This window comes from Amblyomma mixtum, chromosome 3, assembly GCF_055824585.1.
Source record: "Amblyomma mixtum isolate Tamu chromosome 3, ASM5582458v1, whole genome shotgun sequence".
Taxonomy (NCBI): Eukaryota; Metazoa; Arthropoda; class Arachnida; order Ixodida; family Ixodidae; genus Amblyomma; species Amblyomma mixtum.
In genome coordinates this window covers 380,159,844-380,180,318 of record NC_143014.1, presented here as the reverse complement: position 1 = coordinate 380,180,318, position 20,475 = coordinate 380,159,844, and the positions used below count along the sequence as shown (strand labels likewise).

At 44.7% G+C, this 20,475-nt stretch overlaps 2 protein-coding genes across 27 annotated transcripts in view; one reads left to right on the top strand and one right to left on the bottom strand.

The window, feature by feature from the left end:
* LOC149356976 (uncharacterized) overlaps positions 1-20,475 on the top strand; it is a 592,868-nt gene that overhangs the window by 523,846 nt on the left and 48,547 nt on the right. For 4 of the 26 annotated variants that reach the window (XR_016291746.1, XR_016291745.1, XR_016291744.1 and 1 more), the window contains exons 2-6: positions 241-301; positions 1,232-1,323; positions 3,178-3,295; positions 4,683-4,791; positions 10,251-10,357. The exons of 1 other annotated variant lie outside the window; for it this stretch is intronic. Coding sequence is in view for 9 of the 25 variants with exons in the window: in XM_089584386.1 (XP_089440512.1) it covers positions 241-301; positions 1,232-1,323; positions 3,178-3,295; positions 6,963-7,088 (397 nt within the window). In the remaining 16 variants the exon portion in view is untranslated. 21 more of the 26 variants (XM_089584386.1, XM_089584392.1, XM_089584393.1 and 18 more) reach the window with 15 other exon arrangements.
* LOC149356977 (uncharacterized) lies at positions 16,732-19,681 on the bottom strand. The gene is given in 3 exon segments (XM_089584400.1): positions 16,732-17,121; positions 18,210-18,336; positions 19,419-19,681. Coding segments are annotated over 3 exon segments (780 nt in total).

Sequence of the window (20,475 nt, the reverse complement as noted above, 5' to 3'; positions counted from 1 at the left end):
TTCATCTCAAAAATATTCTCTGATTACATGCATGGGAACACTTATTTTTCATAGTTTCATTTATTTCTTTAGAACTAATTTGTCTCTCTAGTGTACTGAATCTTGCAGGTGTGATAAACTCGGTATTGGGAATGCCTTACCCCCAGGATGTGATTGGCTGCTGAAACCGTTGCAGAGTAACTGATGGTAGCAGTGGCCCTGGATTTTTGTGCACTTTAGTGAATTTCTGCTTTCATGCAGTCACACTGACCAGCCCTTTGAAGCTCCATCGTCACCATGGTGTCTCGCATTTAGTATGCATGTAAGCCCCCATTGACATTTCATAAATATGCACTGTTAGGAAACCATATTTTGATCTATTAATGGTAATTTCGGCTTTTTTGGAGTTTTGGTGTTTTTTTTATTTTCTAAGCTGCTCGCATGGCCAAAAGCAACTGGTGTGAGATAGCGGCACATTACCGTACATAGGAGTCATGGTGCAAATTAAGGCTGCAGTGATAACAACTTGCAACCACGTGGGCTTGAACCTGCAAAAGCAAGGAGCCCAGTAGCAGCAAAAATGATAGGCTTGTTTCGCAGTCATTGAATTTAGTACCCTAACTTGAAGCCAAGCACTATAATGTGCGTCGTCATACTCTTTGCTACAGTGGATGGATATGACAATAGCTTAAACAACCTTCCACAAGTATCTTGGCAGCTAAATAATGTGATGCTCTAGCAAGTCATGCTCTGAAACGAAGTGGTAATTTTCACCCTGCCAAAAAAAGACTGGGCAAGGACAACCATGAGAGATTTGTAAATCTCTGGTCTTACTATAGTCGGATACAACTTTCCTCGTGAAAGGACCCCCTTCCAACCGATGGCGTTGGCTGATTCTCCTGACCCTGCTAGGGAGACAATGCTGGCAGCGGCGCCACAACCCTGGAGGATAGAGGGAAGGGATTATCGCCTTTTATCTACCACTCCCTGCTTTGTCACCCTAGCAGGGCCATGAGAATCGGCAGGTGCCATTAGCTGGAAGGTTGTCCTTTGAGGGGGAAAAACTTTCCCTGCATTCGCAAGTTCTATCCGACTATAGTACTGTCCTCTTTTGTACTGCAAAGTTTTCCACACAATGCATATACTCGGCCAGGTTTAAATCTTACCAGAGCAGAAGCTTGAAAACATTGCATGCCTACAATAGAGCCCTTGCGAGACAAACATGTCTTGCATATGCCCTTCTTATGTCCAGATGACATCCGGTGGCACGGAGAGCATCGTTCTGGCCTGCAAAGCTCATAGAGGCTATGGCTGCTCTGATAAGGGCATCCTCAACCGTGTCGTGTGAGTGAATGGACCGTAGGTCGCCTTCCTATTGGTAGAGGCTGATAGCCTCACTGGGCGATAGTCGCAGCGAGCTGGCATTTACCGTCTGTCCTGGATGTTGTGTATGCATGCCAGTTGCAACGACAGAAAGAACGCGAAGGAAGGCCTCATTTGCTCTCAGACTTGCATAGAGGAAAAGCTAGGGCTATAGTTTAGGGTTGCACTACTCTTGCTTGGTCAGATAATATACTTTACAATGCATGATGGTGCTTGATTGAAGGAAATGCACCAACTAAAGCCATCCCACACTATGCAGATGGGTTTGGTAGGGAACCGCAAATCTCGTTTCATGTCACGTGCAGCATTATCACGGGACGTGTATGTGATGCCCGTTCTTTTTACTTAATGATAGTTTACTCTAGTTTGTCTCAGATGAAGCTCCAAGTGTGTAGTAGCTTTCAGCAGAGTAAATAGGGGAGAAAGCATAAAATGCACCACCAAATGCCGACATTGCTGAAAATGCCATGAAACTTCAGTGTTCCTCATCAAATGCTCCTCTAGCAATCTGTCTTGCATCGTGAATTCAGCACAAGCAACTGGGCCTGAGGAATGCCATAGTAGCAGTTGTCGTAACTTTTATGTAAGCCTGCTCAGGAGCAAGTGCAAGTGTAGTCCTTCAGCCATAGTGCCATCGCTTTTACTTTTCTTATGTGATGGCATTTCACCCGGGGCAGTTTGCAGTCGCTTATATATGTTTCATGTAATTAAACAAAAATGCTGCATTGCAGCTTGTATTTATTAGTGGAAAAATATTTCTAGTCACTTTGCTTTGCCATGTTTTTGAGGAATACCGCGATGGTTGGCTTGTCCCCTCATCTTGACCTATCGTGTACAAAGGGACTTTGTAGTTTTTTCAGGAAGTGTGCTGCACCTAGTGGTGATGTCTTTGTTTCAGGTGAATTTAGTGGCCTTCATGCAAATCGTACCATAAGATGCAGTTAATGATGTTTCACAGAACAGTTAGCTTGGAAGCACCTTTTCAGCCATTTTCATGCATTGAGATTTTGCCACCTGTAGTAGAGAATGTTTTTCTTTTTCTGAATTTCGAATGTCAAGTGTATCCTCAAGGCAGAAAGTTATTCTGCCATCTCTCATCTGTTTGCCTGAGAATTTCTGTTGTCTAGATGTTAGATTTTTAACTATAGCTGCACTTTGTAGATGCTTGTAAAGAAATACTTGTTTTGCATTCGAAATCTGAAGAGGTATCTTTCTTGAGGCCTGGATGTATTATTTAGGGAGGAACATTTTCTTTTCTAAATAACGATCAACACCTGAAAGCGTTCGTTGGGAGGCATCATTGGGGTGTGCCTTCAGCTTGCCAAGCCATCTTTGTCAAGTGGCTACAAGCTTGCTTAAGCCTGAGTCTCTTGGAACTTAGCCAAGTGGCACCCACACTTCATAAGCTCAGGAAGCTTGGTGTTCCTCACAGGTGAGAGTTCTGTGCCAGTGCCACAGACTCACTGGAGGCTCAAGTACCGTGCTTCTCCTAGCCACCACTGCTTTTCGTACCACTCGCTGTGCCAGTGGTGCCAAGCAACCAAATGTGTGTAAGTTTCGGGAGTCAATCTCAGCACTGCCTGGTTGCATGGGCAAAAATTAAAACGTATCTTTCTCTCTCTCTTGATCCAGGATCGTAGTGCAGGCAGAGCACTCCTTGTGACTGGATCTCATCATCTGTCACAAACATTCAATGTACATGGAAGGCGAAAGCTGCGAGCGCCTTCTCTATGATGATCTGTGCTGTTCCTCTTTCCAGTGTCTTCCCTGTAAATCGCGCAAACTCCTTGCTGTAGCTGTCACTGTGATAAACAGGTGGAGTCCACTGATGGTTCCTCTAGCCAGTGGTACCAGCACTTGTATGGGGGAGCGTGGTTCGGCCGACACAGCAGCTGATTGCCTGCTGTTGCTTCCCACTGTCTGCACAGAAAAGGTGAGAACAGCGTGGCCAAGTGTCGCAACACGAAAGCATAGCTTCTTCCTGTTTTCAAAAATATTTGTTTCAGTATATCTCAATTAGTTCCCATGCCACAGGAAAATGAATGATGCCTAATTAGTTGAATTCTTAGAGGTCGTTAAGACAATTTCTGCATTTTGTCGTTTCGATTGAAATGGGGCTGTAGACAAAGGTTTGTCATCTGGAGCTATGCTAATTGTATTTTTCTTGAAGTACATCATCATTTAAAAATGTTAAATTTTGTCCAAGCTCGTTAATTGTAAAGTATAATTAGGTGACATTATGTTGGACAAAATTTGAAATGCTTGCCTCAGCCAAATAAAAACAGCATCGCTCCACAGTTTAGTGCTGTGTGAATTCAACGGTATGAGAATAATTGAGATTGCACCAGAGAACACAATAGAAATTCTCAGTAAGCCTAGTTAAGTTGAGAAAAAAACAAGAAGCTGAGAATATTGCACCTGAGATGCGTGCGCCAGCCATTCAGAGGTCGTTGTAGAGGCCTAAAAAACAGCGGAATGTGAGCATTTAAAAAATACTTCACAGCAGTGAGCAATTACGGGTATTGGTGAAGGGGGACAGCTTTGAAACAAAACCAGAATGGAGGCCATCGGGGACACAGTCGTATGAACGGATGGGAAGTCCTGCCACATTTCGCTTTAAAATTGCAATTTACGGCCTTTGTAGGCACAAAATATATAGATATATTAGTAGTTAGATGCCGAATTTAGACATTGAAACTTTTTAGACTGCAACTTTAGTGTGTGTTGATCCCAAAAATGCCATTTTTGTGAAATCAAAATTTTAGGATTTTTTTAATCATTTAAAGACCTCTGTATCCCCTTAAGTGCAGCTGTCTAAGTGAGGACCTAAATGTCGTAAAAAAAGGTTTAACACACTTTCAGTACAGACCACACATTTTTGTATACAACTGAAATCCACAACCAACATCGACAAGAGTAAATATCAGAGTATAATACATTTTTAAAGCAGCCTGAAAGTTCCCGCTGTCAAATATTTCATTAGGCAATATAGATTCCAATCATTAATTGTATTGGGAAAAAAGTGAGTATTTAAATGCATTAATCCTATAGTTTTCAAATTTTCATGACATTTTCACTTGTACTTGAAACATAGTCAGGCTTCTTTATTATTGTTAATATTGTGCAAGAATTATTTCCATTGGTGGGATTAGAGTTTCCACCGAAGTGCGTTTTGAATTGTTGAGTTGCACTGAGTTGGTCATAGCAGATTCTGTTGGTTCCTGCAACCTCACACGCTGGCTTTGACAAGGTGAGGCACATTCAAATTGTTTTTGAAAGTAGTGCACATCATTCAGTGTGTGATCGTGGCTCTCATGCAGCACCCTTTATTTGCTGGAAAAGCATGTATTCAGGGTATTATTGGTGGCCATCAAAACCCCTGTGGCAATGCAATAGGATCCCCCGTTGGGAAAATTTGTAATTGTCTGTGTAAGTATTGTGTTTGTCTAATAAAATGCCTATCAGTTTTATTCGATTTGCTATTTGAAAAAAGATCTGTACCTACCAATCGGTTGTATGCAATGATATCAATTGGTCTGTTAATTATTCTTCAGACTCTTATGTGATCTGTATTGTGTGAAATATACCTGCACATTTAGAGCTCCTGGTTTTATAGATATTTAAAAAAAAGCTCATACATCCACTCTAACTCACAGCATGTTTCATGTAACAAAGGCCACTAGACCGAATGTCCTGTCTGTCTGTCTCATATAGAGCTTGTCCTGTTTTCTTGTCAATGTATTCCTCCTGTGATTCACGTTGTGGGCCAAGATGTAATCATATCAGTATGCGCATTTATCTGTTTTTCTTCAAATAGTGGAGCAGCACACTCTCACACAGGAGCTACTGCAGCTGCTTTGTTGTTTAGGTGCTTATGGCAGCCTTGCATTAACAGAAAATATCGGGTAAATGTGTCCATTTGTAGTGAGTTTAAAACTTATGCATAGCTTCAAGGTTAATTTGGATAACTTTGCTCATGGACACTTTGCCTCTGGGGCCTGTGGGGAAGCCATTCTGAGGTGGCATGTAAGCATAAGTGAAGGTTATCAGTTTTGAGGAAGACTATCGTAATGTTCAAGCAACGAACGATAATCTCATAGCTATCATGATGGAGTGCGCATTAAAAGTAGGCGGTAGGATGGCAAGCTGCTTCGGGAGATGAACAATCTGATTAAGAAACGCCAAAGCATGAAAGCGTATAACCTTACTGACAGAATGGGACTGGCAGAGCTATCAAAGGTAATAAATAAGCACAATGTAGCCGACATAAGGAAGTTTAACAAGGCGTAAAATTGAGCATACTTTAAAGAACGAAGGTAGCTTAAAAGCAATGAAGAGAAAACTAGGCATAGGTAAAAGCCAGATGTAGGCACTAAGAGACTAAGAGGGAAATATCATTAGCTGTATGGATTAGACATTTAAGGTAGCTGAAGAGTTCAATACAGATCTGTACAATAGCCAAAGTAATTGGAACGTTAATGAGAGAGGCAGTAGAGGACAGCAATTGAGCAAGCATCCCTCGAGTAATGAAAGAGGAAGTAAAGGAAGCCTTGGGAGCAATGCAGAAGGAGAAAGCAGCTGGTCAGGGTCAGGTAGGAGCAGATCTCTTGAAGGATGGAGGGGAGATTTAAGGTATTTACTAAGGTGATCACAAATAGAATCAATACAGCCTTCGACTTCAATCAACCCAGTGATGAGGCAGGCTTTCGTAAAGGGTATTTGACAATTGACTGCATTCACACTATTATATAATAGAGAAATGTGCAGAATATAACCGACTCCTATATATAGCGTTCATTGATTACGAGAAAGCATTTGAGTCAGTGGAAACCTCAGCAGTCATGCCTGCGAAGCATTGCTGAATCAGGGTGTGGAAGGGTCCTACGTGAGAATACTGGAAGATATCTATAACGACTGCATAGCTACCATAGTCCTCCATAAGGACAGCGATAAACCTCTAGTAGGAAGGGTGTCGGGGAGGGAAGCACGATCTCGCCAATGCTATTCACCGCCTGCTTATAGGAACTGTTCCGAGGCCTGGATTACGAACAATTCAGGTTAATAGTCAATGGAGAATACCTAAGTAATTTGCGATTCGCTGATGACATTACCTTGCTAAGTTACTCAGGAGATGAGCTGGAAAGCATGATAATGTGTTAGACAAGCAGAGCAGAGTCGTAGGTCTTGAAATTAACATACAAAGTTATGTTCAGTACCTGCAAGGAATCAGCACTGCACAGTTGGTAGCGATGTGCTGGAAGTGGTAAGGGAATACGTCTGCATAGGGAAGGTAGTTGTCACTGATTCGGACCATGAGTGGGAAAAAAAAACTGCCTCTCCCGTAACCGAGAGTAGAGAAAGCATGAAATGTTTACGGGCATAACACATCGATTGTAGATGGTACTAGTCAAAATCTTGAAATGGGTCTAGTGTTCAACATACCACACCACACATACTGTGCACTGGTCCATGTGGACACAAACGTTTCCTGTGAGTGTCTGGGGAATCTCTTCCGCCCTGCCTCGTCAGCTGTATCCGGTTTCTGTCAGGCACCATTGCTCGGCTTAAGCAGCTGTGACGGTGACGGCATTGAAATGCAGGACGATGCAGAAGCGTATGCGGACACGACGAGACGCAGGCCTGAGAAGAATGTATATGCAGCGCATTCGAATACTCCGGGAGCGTGTATACATCTGCCTGCCAAAAGGGGAGCCGTCATGATCTGAAGGCCGTGCGGCTGGTCTTTTACATGCGTGAGTGTAGGACCGCAGCGCCATCCTTGGGGACGGCGCGGAAGCAGTTTTTCCGCCGAAAGCCCTTCTCGCCCTGGAGCTCCCCTCTTGCTCTAAGTGGCCCTCTCTCTTAGAGAGTCTTGTTAAATCTCGTACGGTGCCCGGATGCTCTCGTTTCAGTGCCAGGTTGAGTGGAATTCAGTGCCCGGATGTTGGCTCTCGGTCTTGGCGTGACGTCACCACACTGCCGACAACGGGAGCTAAAAGCATTTCATGCTTAATAACTAGAACAACAAGAACGAAGTAGAGTGCATTTGGCATGTTCTCTCAGATCATGAATGGCCGTTTACCAATATCCCTTAAGAGAAAAGTATAGAACAGCTATGTTTTACCGGTACTGACCTACAGGACAGAAATGTGGAGGCTAACAAAAAAGGTTCGGTTAACATAAGGACAACGCAGCGAGCAATGGAAAAGAAAATGATAGGTGTAACGTTAAGAAACCGGAAGCAAGCAGAGTGGGTGAGGGAACAAACGCGTGTAAAGACACCTTAGTTGAAATCAAGAGGAAGAAATGGGCTTGGGTAAGGTATGTAATGCGAAGGATAACTGCTGGTCTTTAAGGGTAATGGAGCGGATTGCAAGAGAAGGCAAGTGTAGGAGGGGGCGGCAGAAGGTTAGTTGGGCAGATGAGATTAAGAAGTTTGCGGGGTTACGGTGGCCGCAGTTTATTGGAGAGACATTTGAGAGGCCTTTGCCCTGCAGTGGGCGCAGTCAGGCTGATGATGATCATCATCATTTTGAATGTGCTGACTGCAGAGTTTTGCATGCACTGGTTTTCCTTGGGATGTGTTTGTGAAAGTGGTAGCATTGTGTGCACTGCAAATGGAAACATGGGCCCCGGTGCTGGTCCTGAAGCTTACTTCAGTTCCAGACTGTCTAGTGGCCTCTAAGACTGTCTATTAGAGTATTTTTGTTTTAGAAATTGTGCAGCAGCTTATTTGTTACCCATGAGGAAATAAGCTAGTTGATTTTGCATCAACATTTTCTCTGGGGGTGCCTGGAAAATATGTTTTAATTGCAAAGGGGCACTTAGTGAAGACGAGGCTTGTAGTTGTTATTGTCAATTTGTGTACTGTGGTAGTCAGAACCCCTAGCACCCAGTGACAATACTAAAATGTTAGGGGTTTGGTCTATGGTTTATGAGGGTGTAATGTCCCAAAGTGACTTGGTGTAAGAGACACCATAGTGGAACGCTCCGGATAATTTCTACCACCTGGGGCCGAATTATGGAATGATCAAATCACAAGGCCGATGTGCCCATCATTTTGTGCCGACCAATAGGGAGAGGGCTTTGTGACCGTTTTGTGATTGTTTTTGGACTCTGATCATTTCATAATTCTGCCCCTGGTCTTCTTTAATGTCCATTGGCATCACACAGCTCACGGCTCTCTAGCATTTTGCTTCCATAAAATTATGACCACCGTGGCCGAGGTTGAACTTATGCCTTTTGGGTCAGCATCTGATCACCATAACCACTGACTCCTCTCCATGGCAACCAATAAAATGCCAGTAGTGATGTAGTGCTTCACTCTTTCAGTAAATTTATAAATCTGCGCTCATTGTGTCAAAGTGTCACACTTGTGTCAGCACATACGAGGTAACAAACATAATGGCCTTGGTGGTTGCTTGGCTGTGCAGCTTGCATTCCATTCCTTTACACTTGGTAGATGGAAGCAAGGAGCAGTGCCCCCGAGTTTCATTCCTTGAACTGAAAAGGGAGATGAGAACTTAATGGGAAGGGCACTAATAATACCAGGATTGCCATTTCCCACTTTTGCTTCAAGCTTTCCTGTAGAGATGGGTTGTGCAGTGGGAGAGACAGCTAATGAGGATATAGCAAAAAAAAGGGAACACAGTGGACCAGTGGGAAGGGGATGAAATTGAGAGGGACAAAGCTTTAGAAATGAAGAGGGAAGAAACCGCTTTTCAACTGTACTCACAACGAATAGTTCAGTAGCAAGAAACGGGGCCCTCTGTGTTCTTCTAAGGTACACTGCTTGCAGTGTCTGTGCGCTGAGGGTCGCTGTGATGACATCATTGAGCGCATGCATGGCTGTGGCATAGCCTGGAGGCTTCTCTGGCCACAGAGCCATGGCATGCAAGCTTCCGCTGCGTGTGTGCTCGAGGCGAGGTACTGGCTGCTGGAAATCTATCTTCTCATCAGCAAGTGAAATAGTTTCTTCTGATATATGCGCCTTTTTTTGTTTTTAATTTTAATACCGTAGTGGCTTTTGTTTGCACGTACTGACTGCTGTAGGCCTTTTTTGCACTGGTCTTTGCAGTGATTGAGGAGCCCTCTGAGCCACTTTAATTGGCATTGGAAAAATGTCACAGGGCCCCTTTTCAGTGATACACCTTTAAAGGGTTGATTGTATGTGACATGACTTAGTACCCCTAACATTGAACCATTGAACAACACAGGAAATACATTAGGTCTTACTTCAAATGGCTGCGTGTTTTTCTTTTTATGTGGTGCCTTCTGTTTGAGAGAAGTGTAATTGGGAAGTTTCCTTTGCCCAGGAAGCTGCCGTGTTTGCCAGTGATAGCACCCACAGTGTGTCCATCCACCCTTTTGTTGCAGGGAAATATGACCACTGTTTCTTCGCAATTGCTAAAGCCCCAGAGGGGGTTTCTGTGAAACAAGCATGTCTAAACTGAACTGTAGTTTGCTGATTCGATGCCTTGAATGGGGCCTTTATGCACATTGCATGCTTCACATATGAGGAGCCTGTCAGGTGACACCTGCTGTCTAGTAACAGCGAAAGTTGTGTGGCGTTAGGTTAGCCCTACACATGACTGATTGGGCTTGAGGTGTGAACAAAGCTATTCTTAGACAGGCAGGTAGTTGCCATGTGTAGTAACCAAGTTGTAGGCAAACTTAGAAGATGCATTTTTTAACCGGCGCTGTGTTCCTGAATGTGGAAGTAGCTTTAATAGGGGGCTATCGAGAACTCAGAGGTAAGCATGCTGTGTAGTTCCCATGTCTGACATGTGCATGAAGGAAGTAGCACACATGCTGTCAGTTTGCTGAGATAATTTGCATAATCGAACAGGGTGGTGAGTGAGAAGGGCGTGCTATGTGTCTCCTCGCAGGTGGGTGAACTCCTGAGAGTCAAGGTGATCCGTGTTCTGGTTGACCTGAGACGATGAAGGCTGATCTGCAGAAAATGAAAGTGGCCATCACCATCAACACCAACATGGTGAGTGGCTTCGTTGAACGGGGCAAGTTTGGCTCGCATAGGAGGCATTCACATGACGTCGCAGGCGCCATTTTGTGGTGCAGTACGCAGTTTCAGCATTGCAAGCCTGAGCACGTGTGGCGAGAAGGCAGTTAGATATGCCTGCACTGTTTTGCAACGCTGCATGCACCAAAAAATGGTGGCCACCGTGACATTCAGGCATACTCCCTGTAACATATGCCAGTTCCATTCCATTTCTACCTATATTTCCCAGCTTTCATCGCTGGCTGAATCTGCCTCATGCGCCCTCCATCTTTCTCATCACTGTGCTTGAGCCAATAACAAATTGTGCAAATTTTGTACATGGCATCACTTCTGCCAGTGACAAAGGGTGGAAAATAGAGAAATGGAACAGAATCAGTTTCAAGACCGTCAAATTTTACCAGCCTTGCTGTGGTCCCACTTTTACAAGGCATCGAAAATGGTGTACACAAAGATGAGATAGTGCAGCATCGCACTACATCTTCTCTCCTCTCATTTTGTTGTTTTCACTGTGTTCTGCTGTAAGGTCTTGTCTGGTTGTTGATAGTCTTGACTTTTGGGTGCAAAAGTTTCCAGGACGCATGAGCAACAATAAAAGGCTGTGGCTGCGTTATAGCCAGGTCAGTGGAGACCACACTTCTGGAGGTGAATGCTGAAAAATGAGCATAGCACCAGGTGCGGAGCTTTTAGGGGCATAAGCAGATGCGTAACATGTGCTTTTGAAAATGCTTACAGAGAGCAATGTGGTAGTGCCTGCGTGCCCAATGGAAAAACAAATACATGCGGAGGAAAAAGTGAACTGAACGCCCGCCTGTGGAATAATGTGAAGCAGATGGAGTCATTGGGAACAAGTGATCACTTTAAAGCACTCTCAGCTGTAGCAAGACACGAGTGTGAGGCTGAGCCAAGTGAACCATGACGTCTTCCTCTTTTTCTTCTAGGCTGCCTGCTTTGTTGTGCACACTTCCTTGTTTTCCTTACTTTGTGCCATTGCACAAAAAGAAAGGAGTGTTGGTCTTTCTTGCAGCTTGTGGGATCTGCACGTGAATTTGCACATGGAAGCATCGATCACATTCCACAAATTGCAGAGATGGGTTTGCTTTGACATTTTGAGTGCAGGGCCTCATTTCACTTAACTTGGAGCTACCTTAGAGAGCCATTTGCAAGTAGTGGCTTGGGCTTCTTTCACGTTGCTCTCAATCCACATTAATACGGCCCCTGTTAACATGGACAACTCTAATTATGTATAGTTTTTCTTGGGACCAAACTTTTTCAATGTATTTATGCCTCATTATTATCGGCACTCGTTGTCTGGACAGTGGACAGTGAAATGTACGGAGCCTGTTGGGACCCATGTATTTTAAATTCTTTACCGTTACTTGCCCCATTGAGTTAAAAACCATCTCTCTCTCTGTGTTTGTGTGTGTGTGGGGGAAGGGGGGGTGTTAAATGCTTTACAGTGGCCTGGTTGATGTGCCTTATCATTGCCACATTTCATGAATGGCTGTGAAAATAATAATCCTTTCTGTGCACTGCATTGCTTACCACATTCAGCAACTGTCAGCCGTGTGAATCCAGAGTTCTTGAGGTGTGAGCAGTCATAGTACGAGATACTTCATCACACCAAGAGGCATCATTACTCGTCTCATAGACCACTATGCACTCCAAATGGGCTCAAACCAGCACTGCATGGTTTTAAAGGTAATGGATACCTGAATAATGCACCTCAAGCTCCACGATTACCCGATTTCCACCTCACTGCCCGCCACTATGCAGAAAGCGGTCTGCAATAATAAAGCATTTTTTTTTTGCAAAATATTTTTGTGTTTTTTCGTGATTTATTGTTACAGATGACTCTCTTTAGGGAAGCTTTTGCTCGGGAACCAAAATGTCCTTTAACAGGGCACGACTATAAACGTTTTTAGAAAATTCTGTTGTGTATGCTTAGGTATGTCAACCGTTATTCATGCTTAAGAACTATGATAAGAGGCTTTGACTTACTTCATTTTCTCTCTTCGTGCATTTTTATTATTACATACCTGAGAAGGTACCAGTGCCACACTGTTTTCAAGGCACGTGGTGTGTTGCATATGGTATTTAGTTGTGAGATGCTTCATGTCTGCTTCATGAGCTGTACCTCATGCCTGATGTACCTTGATTCGTGTGCTACAGTGAAAACCGGTCTTTGTGTATGCATGTGCATGTGTGTTTGACACTCGATGGTACCCACAAAAGACGGGTCCTCATGCAACCAGGCCGGTGGCAGCTAATTTAATTATTGGTCACCCGAGGTTGCTCAGGAAGAGCAACTTGATTTGCACAACTCCCACCGGTGGCAGCACCTGCCATCGCTGGGCAGTGGCACACCGCTCGCCCATCGAACCACTGCCACAGGAGTGGTACGAGGACTCCCAGGGATCTGTGAATGCGAAGCTGAGGATGGCCTAATGCAGATAAGGTCGGCCCATCTGAATGCCACGTGATGCAACAGCTGGGGCAGCATGCGATGACTGCGTTCACAAAGTGAGATGAAGTGCTTACGCCTTCTCAGACGGAAGCACTCTTAAGTGTCTCTGCTGACCTTTTTTTTCTTCATGTATATTAGTCATGTATTCTATTCTAAACCTGCTTTTTCTTTCACCTTTCATTTTGTGACCCCCTGCTAATGACAAAACAGTGCTAAAGGGATCTAATAAAACAGTTGGTAAATAGGTGTGCAAGTCAGTTTGTACCTGCAGTGATGACTTTATTTTCAATGTTGGAGCTGTGAAACTGAAGTGCTGAGCCTGTATTGTTTTGGTAACTTTGTGCGTGTATCACAGATGCTTCAGTCAGGGGAAATTTTATCATCCTACACATCACTGTATGTGATGATAGCATCATACCCATTATTATATGCTAAGCTAGTGTCACTAAGCCTAAATTTATAGCATTTTACAGCAGTAGCATTTTATTTATGTTTCCATTTTTTTTTTTTATTTTAGAAAACTGTTTTGTAAAACTTAACGCAGCCGTGCCAGTGCAGCTTAGTGTCTCGAGAGAGCCATTTGCAGGGCTAATTGCTTTGTCAGCCATAGCTACCCCAAATGATTTTGATGTACGCAGGTGAGGGTAATCTAGTGACTCACTCAGCTGGACCTTCAGCCAATTCCTGGCTGGTGACAGTTGGTTTCCACGGGTTTTAACTGGTTATAAATGAGAACGAATGAGTCAGCTGAGCCAGGTTTAACTTCAGCTGCTTCACAAAAAACTTCAGAAAAGGTCTGTGCCTGCCAGTGTCCAGAGTGGTGACAGCCAGAATTCTCACCACCCCTCCTTCAAGCAACAAGGTGACCACACACACCCTCCTCCAGGGAACTTCGGCCTGCAGTCCGAAAGTCCCCATCCAGAACCCGCACAGAGGCCCAAGAGGACTATTCGTAAGCCCTTGTGGCTCGAGCACTTTGTGCCAAAGTGACTTGTGGTGTGCTTCTGCGTACATTTCTTTGTGTGTACAGGGAGAGAGTTCCTTGTTTGTGTTAAATCCTTACATATTTTGTGTCAATTTTCAATGTATCTCTGAATCTTTATTTGCAAGGAAGAGAGTATGTTGTATTGTGGTTTGTGTTTTCCATGCTTGTTTCAGTTCTTGTTTTGGCTTCATGGATTGTCTTGTACTCTCATCTTATGACGTCATCTCGTGTATTATATATATTTTTTCTCCGCAGAATAAGAGGGTTCTTGGCCGTGGGACAGCATCAGGGACTCGACTCTCCTTACTAAGACCGCCACGGCCAACATTGCAGGGTCAAAATGCAAGGACGAGAATTCAGCGTATTCACATTACTCAGATTTAGGATGGCAGCTTCGCTGCGTGGCTAAGAAACAAACCATCGTAGCCCAATTACTTTTGGCAAGGATGTTATGTCTGCACATTAGTAAGTGCTACCACTATGCCATGTTGTGCAAGAGGGCGTTGTAGGGCACAGGAACCTTCCAGTTTGCTACACATTGTATAAATGTGAAAGCTTGGCATGTGGCATGCATGTTGTGATACTAATGTCTTAAGCAAATATTTGTTGTATTATGCTTGCAGGGTAAAGGTAGATTGATGGGCATTCTTAACTATAAAATAGTTTAGTTAGTGCGGCATCAGTATTCATGTGGGCAGTATACACCAAAATATTTGAAAAATGTTCAGGCGTAACAATTTTTACACGCTGTACTGTGTCATAGCTGGTAGAGCATCACTTATTCCATAGCAGACAATATTTCATCCCTGACTTTTATTGGGGCATGAAGTGTGACCTAATGAAATCAGTGGTTCTCTGAATCTTGTGGCCCTCTGGGTGCAAAATATGCCTTCATTATGTCAAGCACGCCTCTTTGGACATTATTACTCTCCTTTTGGAGCTCTAAAAGCTGCTTTCTCAGCTCACTGCTCTCGTTGGCAGCCTTGGCTGCGCGGTTGTCAGCCTCCTTATGCATAGCCATCAGTTCCTGCAAAAGTGAGGTGGCAGGTCTCTTGTGGCGCCTAGCGGTGCTCGCATTGCTGCTCTCTACATATTGTGGACTGGCCACAGTGTTGTTGACTGGCCACAGTGTCATTGGGTCACAGCCCGTCTGCGCAAACAGTCAAGCGGAACCTTCAGGGGTGGCCGTAAGAAATGCCCTGGCGAAGCACCTTGCTTCAAAGTCTTCAAAGCCTTGCATTTACTGCCATGTTGGTGCGTGAGTTTATTGCAGTGCTTTTTGTGGCAATCAGTGTGGAGATTATGCGTTAACGTGGTATTGTAGAGGTATGGCCAGCCGTAGAAGAATCCATTCCATTTAATTGTATGCCTTCTCATACGCACGGGCTCTGCTCGAGTACTACTCCTGCGTGGATTAAGACGGGCCTGGCATCTTCTGCATCATGTTCAACGCGTGGCATGTGCGGTGATAGAGGACATTGTTTAATGTGCTGTACTCCTTACAGCACGGAAAGGTGCATGTTATTCAGTTCTCTCCAGAAGGCAGGACTCCCTCACAGCTCCCTTCAGGACATTGTTTTCCCGCGCGGGAACCAATTTTGTAGAAAAGAGGCTTCACGTCTTCTTTTAAAGTACTTGCTAGGCACGGACCTAGTCTCCACATGGTGACAGCAGGAGTGATTATTAGTGTTTGTGAGTTCAGTGTCTGATTATGCGATTTAGTTATTGTAGGCGTCGCTACGGTGGAGCAATTGTTGGCAGAAATCGCCAGGCTAACCCCACCTGTAGCTTACAGCATCTCAACTTAACTCTCATTGGACCATGTAGCAGAACCGAAATGTGGCCTCACTATTTTGGCCTGTTGCATATATGTGTGCATCTTATTGAGAGCTACTAGTATGTCAGATTGTGTAACAGGGCATTGAGACGTTCAGGGAGCTTCGTACTTGCTCCACACCTGTATACACACAACTCATGCAGGACATTTCTTTTTATTTGAGGACTTGCCATACTGTACGTATATTATAAATGTCTGCTGCAATAACAAAAGGCAATGAAGAATGTTTATTTTCTATGCTTGCGGTATGACAGGGGATCCTAGTACTGGTGACTGCAAAACTTTTCGGAACACAGAAATCGCAACAAAGCTTAATCGCTCAGCTGCGCAAGCATGTAGCCACAAACTGCAGTGTATGTATAGTCCACTGCTCAGTTCATGGCTTATGTTCAGTAGGCAGTGAGGAAATTTAGGTGCCTTATGATTTCGGTGTTCCAGAAAAATTTGTTACCACTTGTACATTAGTAACCGTACTCAAGTTCGTGCGTTGTCCATGTCAACATTGAGATGATTAGTTACTCCTTCGAGCACAAACAGTACACAGAAGGCAGAATCAATCGTCCTTTATTCTCCTTCGAACAGAAGACAAGTACAAGCGCAAAAAAACACGGACAGAGAAAGAGACTTGGGCAACACGAGCGCTTAGTTCCAACTGAAGATTTATTGACTCACAAGCCCAATTATATACGCCTTGCTGCATGACGGCGAACTGATAGACCTGCCGACATCACGTGGCCGCTCCCAAAAACGTTATTTCCTTTTTGGTCAATGTGACAGATGGTGCTCTGACGGATCCTGCGTCAGCGCACCATCTGTCACACTGACCAAAAAGGAAATAATGTTTTTGGGAGCAGCCACGTGATGTCGGCAGGGCTATCAGTTTGCCGTCATGCAGCAAGGTGTATATAATTGGGCTTGTGTGTCAAGAAATCTTCAGTTGGAACTAAGCGCTCGTGTTGTCCAAGTCTCTTTCTCTCTCCGTGTTTTTTTGCGCTTGTGCATGTCTGCTATGAACCAACTAGCCCAAAGGTCTCTGCTCCTGAATACACAGAAGACGGAATAAATTATTCTGTACATTCCTTTGAGGCGAAATACTGCTTCATCACTTGTAGCATCCCTTTCTGAACTTCATTGCTCTCTTTCTGAAGCTCGATGAGCTGCCTTCGTAGCTCGCTGCTTTCCTTCGCAGCCTTGGCTGCGCGTTCCTCGGCCTTCTCATGCACAGCCATGAGTTCACGAAGCAGTGCGCTGGAAGGCCGCTTTCTGCGAATGTTAGAATGGCTTCTTCCACTCGGCCCTTGCTCAATGCCTGCTTGCTCGGTGCCTGCCCTACTCTCAGTAGTCTCTTCTGGGGCGCAGGGAATTGGAGACTGCTCGGATGTAAGGTGCGAGTTTGGCTGGCTGACTTCAAGGAATAAAACCTCGTCTCCATTTTCTGGTGGATCGTCTGGCATCTGTGAATGGAGCAAAACAAGATAGAAAATGGCACAGATATGTCAGCCACTAAACTAAATATGATGGCTAGTAGGCAAGTAAAGCCTCGATCACAGACTAGAAAACCACGGGAATAGAAATCGCAGGAGGATACAAGAGCTTCCTACTCATTTGTGAAAACAAACTGTCTTACGGCGTACAATTTTTGCATTGCCTCTTGTCTTTTTGTAGGACACCTCTATTAATATTTGAATGTGAGCAAATTCTTGTGCTGGAATACCATGTCAGGTTTACACTGAACACAACACGGCTGCCACATGTTATGCAAAAATGAATTGTCGTGACCCAGATTGCTTCATTGTGACCTGCTGCTGCATATGCTGCTCACATGTCGGTAGTGCGCTGTCCCATCCCCGCAATGAATTTCTTGTACTTGGACTGTTCTCCTCAAAGAGCATATAGGGAAGCCTCACTGAAAGGGTCTGGGCCGTCACATTTCGAGGTGCATTGCACATTGTGCCTATGGGCTCAGTTCTCTATTCTGTGTGATGATGTTCTAGCACAAAAACCGTTTCGTAAGGAGGTATTCAAAACACTTTACAGAACTATGCTCAAGGTCCTCCTTATCAACTGTTGATTTGTCACTTTGGTTTTCAATGTTTTTGTTCGGTTTTAGACAAGTACGATTTCTTCCATGTATTCTTGCTGATATATATTTTGCTGTTATGTTCATATACTTATCCCTTTCGAGCGTGCTCATCTCTTTAATAAAAACACATCAAGTTCTGAATGACGTAGATCTTCGCATTGTTTGTGTTGTTTGCTTTTGGTGTCATGTAGTGCTCCGATGCAAACTAGATGGACATCAATTAGCCCTTCTTGTATCCTTGCAAGCCCCGACACCGTACAACACATATGGAAAAACAAAGGCATGTTTACATGCATGATATTGCTTTCGACTCTGTTTATTCCTTTTTCCATGCTATTTCTGAAAGACTATGTAGTAGTTTCTAAAAGGCATTTCCACGTTGGAATGGAAAGCAGGCACAGAGCATTCACTGCACTTCTATCAGGCTAGCCTGTGCTAGAGATAACAATAAAAGATTACCTGCACACTCTCCTGCACTAGATCACTGTCGTTTACTGGCAGTGTGCCACGAAAGGAGTGGAGCTGCCAGTAAAATTGCCACTCCACTCCTTTAGATCCTGTTGTGGACCCAGATCGCCTCAGCTTCCTAGAAAGAAAGGGTGTTTTAGTCCACGAAACTGCATTACAAAAATACACAAGGTGCAAATACTTTTAAGAGAGAAACATGGAGGAAAGGTGATGCTCGTGCTATTGAACACATTCAGCAAATGAAGCTGTATGGCTCCGGTAGCACCTGTATTAGCACGTGTAAATGAAGCACGTTAACTTCAGCTATCAGAAAGGTACGTTGTTGAGCACCTACTATAGGTGAGAATACTTGTACTTCTTGATGTCACCTGCTATAGGTGACATCAAGAAGAAAACGCGCGTGCTGCTGGCGCAAGTCATTTGTGCCAGCGCAGAAGTCGGTCCTTCGCACGCTGACGATGAAACGTTAAAATACACACGGTTTACTTTGACTTGGTTTACGGTGTTTCACGTCGAAAAGCACCCAGGCTATCAGAGACTCAGTAGTGGACGGCTCCGGAAACTTCGACACCACACAGCATTTCGCCCCCATCAAAATGCGACTGCCGCGGCCGGGATCGAACCCGCGTCTTCGGCGTCAGCACCAGAGTATCATTACCACTGAGCCATCACGGCGGCTCAAAAATACACACGGTGCAAAGGAAATGTACTACGGCCGCCGCGGTGGCTCAGTGGCTATGGTGCTCGGCTGCTGGCTCGAAAGACGCGGGTTCGATCCCGGCCGCGGCGGTTGAATTTCTTTGGAGGAGAAATTCGAGGCCCGTGTACTGTGCGATGTCAGTGCACGTTAAAGAACCCCAGGTGGTCGAAATTTCCGGAGCCCTCCACTACGGCGTCTCTCATAGCCTCAGTCGCTTTGGGACGTTAAACCCCATAAACCAACCAACCAAATGTACTACGCGGTTAGTGCAGCCAAGCTTAGTTCAGGTCGACACAGCATCAAGTGTACCAAAGGACACGCAACTCGTACTAATTTGTGCGTTCTGCCGAACGCGACGAGGTTGACATTCACCCGGACCAGCTAGGCATCACTACGATAGCGGTCGCCGCGCATCACGCACAAACTAGTGTTTACACGCGAAACCAAAATAGCTTGTAAACATCATTACTTGAGAAGGAAAAACAAAATTTCGTGCTTACCGATATTGCTTGTTTCAGTTTTCAAGCTTCTACCGCACTTGCTTTGCCGAGTACGGTCCTTCGCCAGCTGGCAAGCGCGCGTTCAACAAGTCCGCCATCGCGCTATATATGCGCGCATTGTGCGTGTTTGAGCACAGTGCGCTAAGGTTGTCCTCCCAGATTCGTATCAACGCCTCTGTAGTCGCAATAGGCCAGTTGACACGCTTCTGGGAGGACGCTTCGCTCGCCGTGGCACTACACTCGACCGACATGGAGGCAGCCATTTTTTTCAGTTAGCAAGGCTTGACTGAGGTGGCCGGCCTCAGTTTACAGTAACCATGGTTAGCGACATAACAGCGATTAGGCTCTCCGTCTGACAGTGCACTACTGTGGTTAGTATTAACTGAGGCAAACTGAACTATGGTTAAGTCAGCCGTGTAACTAGGGTATAAGCCGGAGTACCCGGGTTAGAACCCGGCTGCGGCAGCTGAGTTTCGATGGAGGCAAGAGGTGCCCACATGCTGCACAGCGTCAGTGCCCAAAGACCCCCCAGGCGGTCAAAATTATTACGGAGCCCTCCACTACAGCACCTCTTTCTCTCTTGCTTCTTTCACTCCTTCTTTCCTTCATGGCATGGTTGAGGTGTCCATGGAGAAAGCGAGGCAGTTACTGCACCATTTCCTTTCCTCAAAAACCTCTAATATAAAACACAAGCCAGCACAAGAGTTGAAATCGCAAAAAAACGAACAAGCAGCATTTATATTTCAGTTTATGTATGATTGTCATGCACTCCAATTGTCTCTGACTTAGCAGCAGTCATTCAGGTGTTGAAACTGAGACAGCTTGAGAAAAATATTCACTTAGAAATTATTCACCTGGCGTAAGTGAATTCTACATTGTGACTCGTGCACACTATTGTCTTGTGCACAAGTCCAAAGAAACAAAGATCGCGTTTAAAAATTTGGTGTCTCTACTCCTTTAAAGGTTGCTGTCAGGCGAATCGGAGCATTTTTTGAGTATGCAGAATGAAACGGGACAGGATGAGAAGCACATGTCCTTATTATTTTCTTGTCCACAT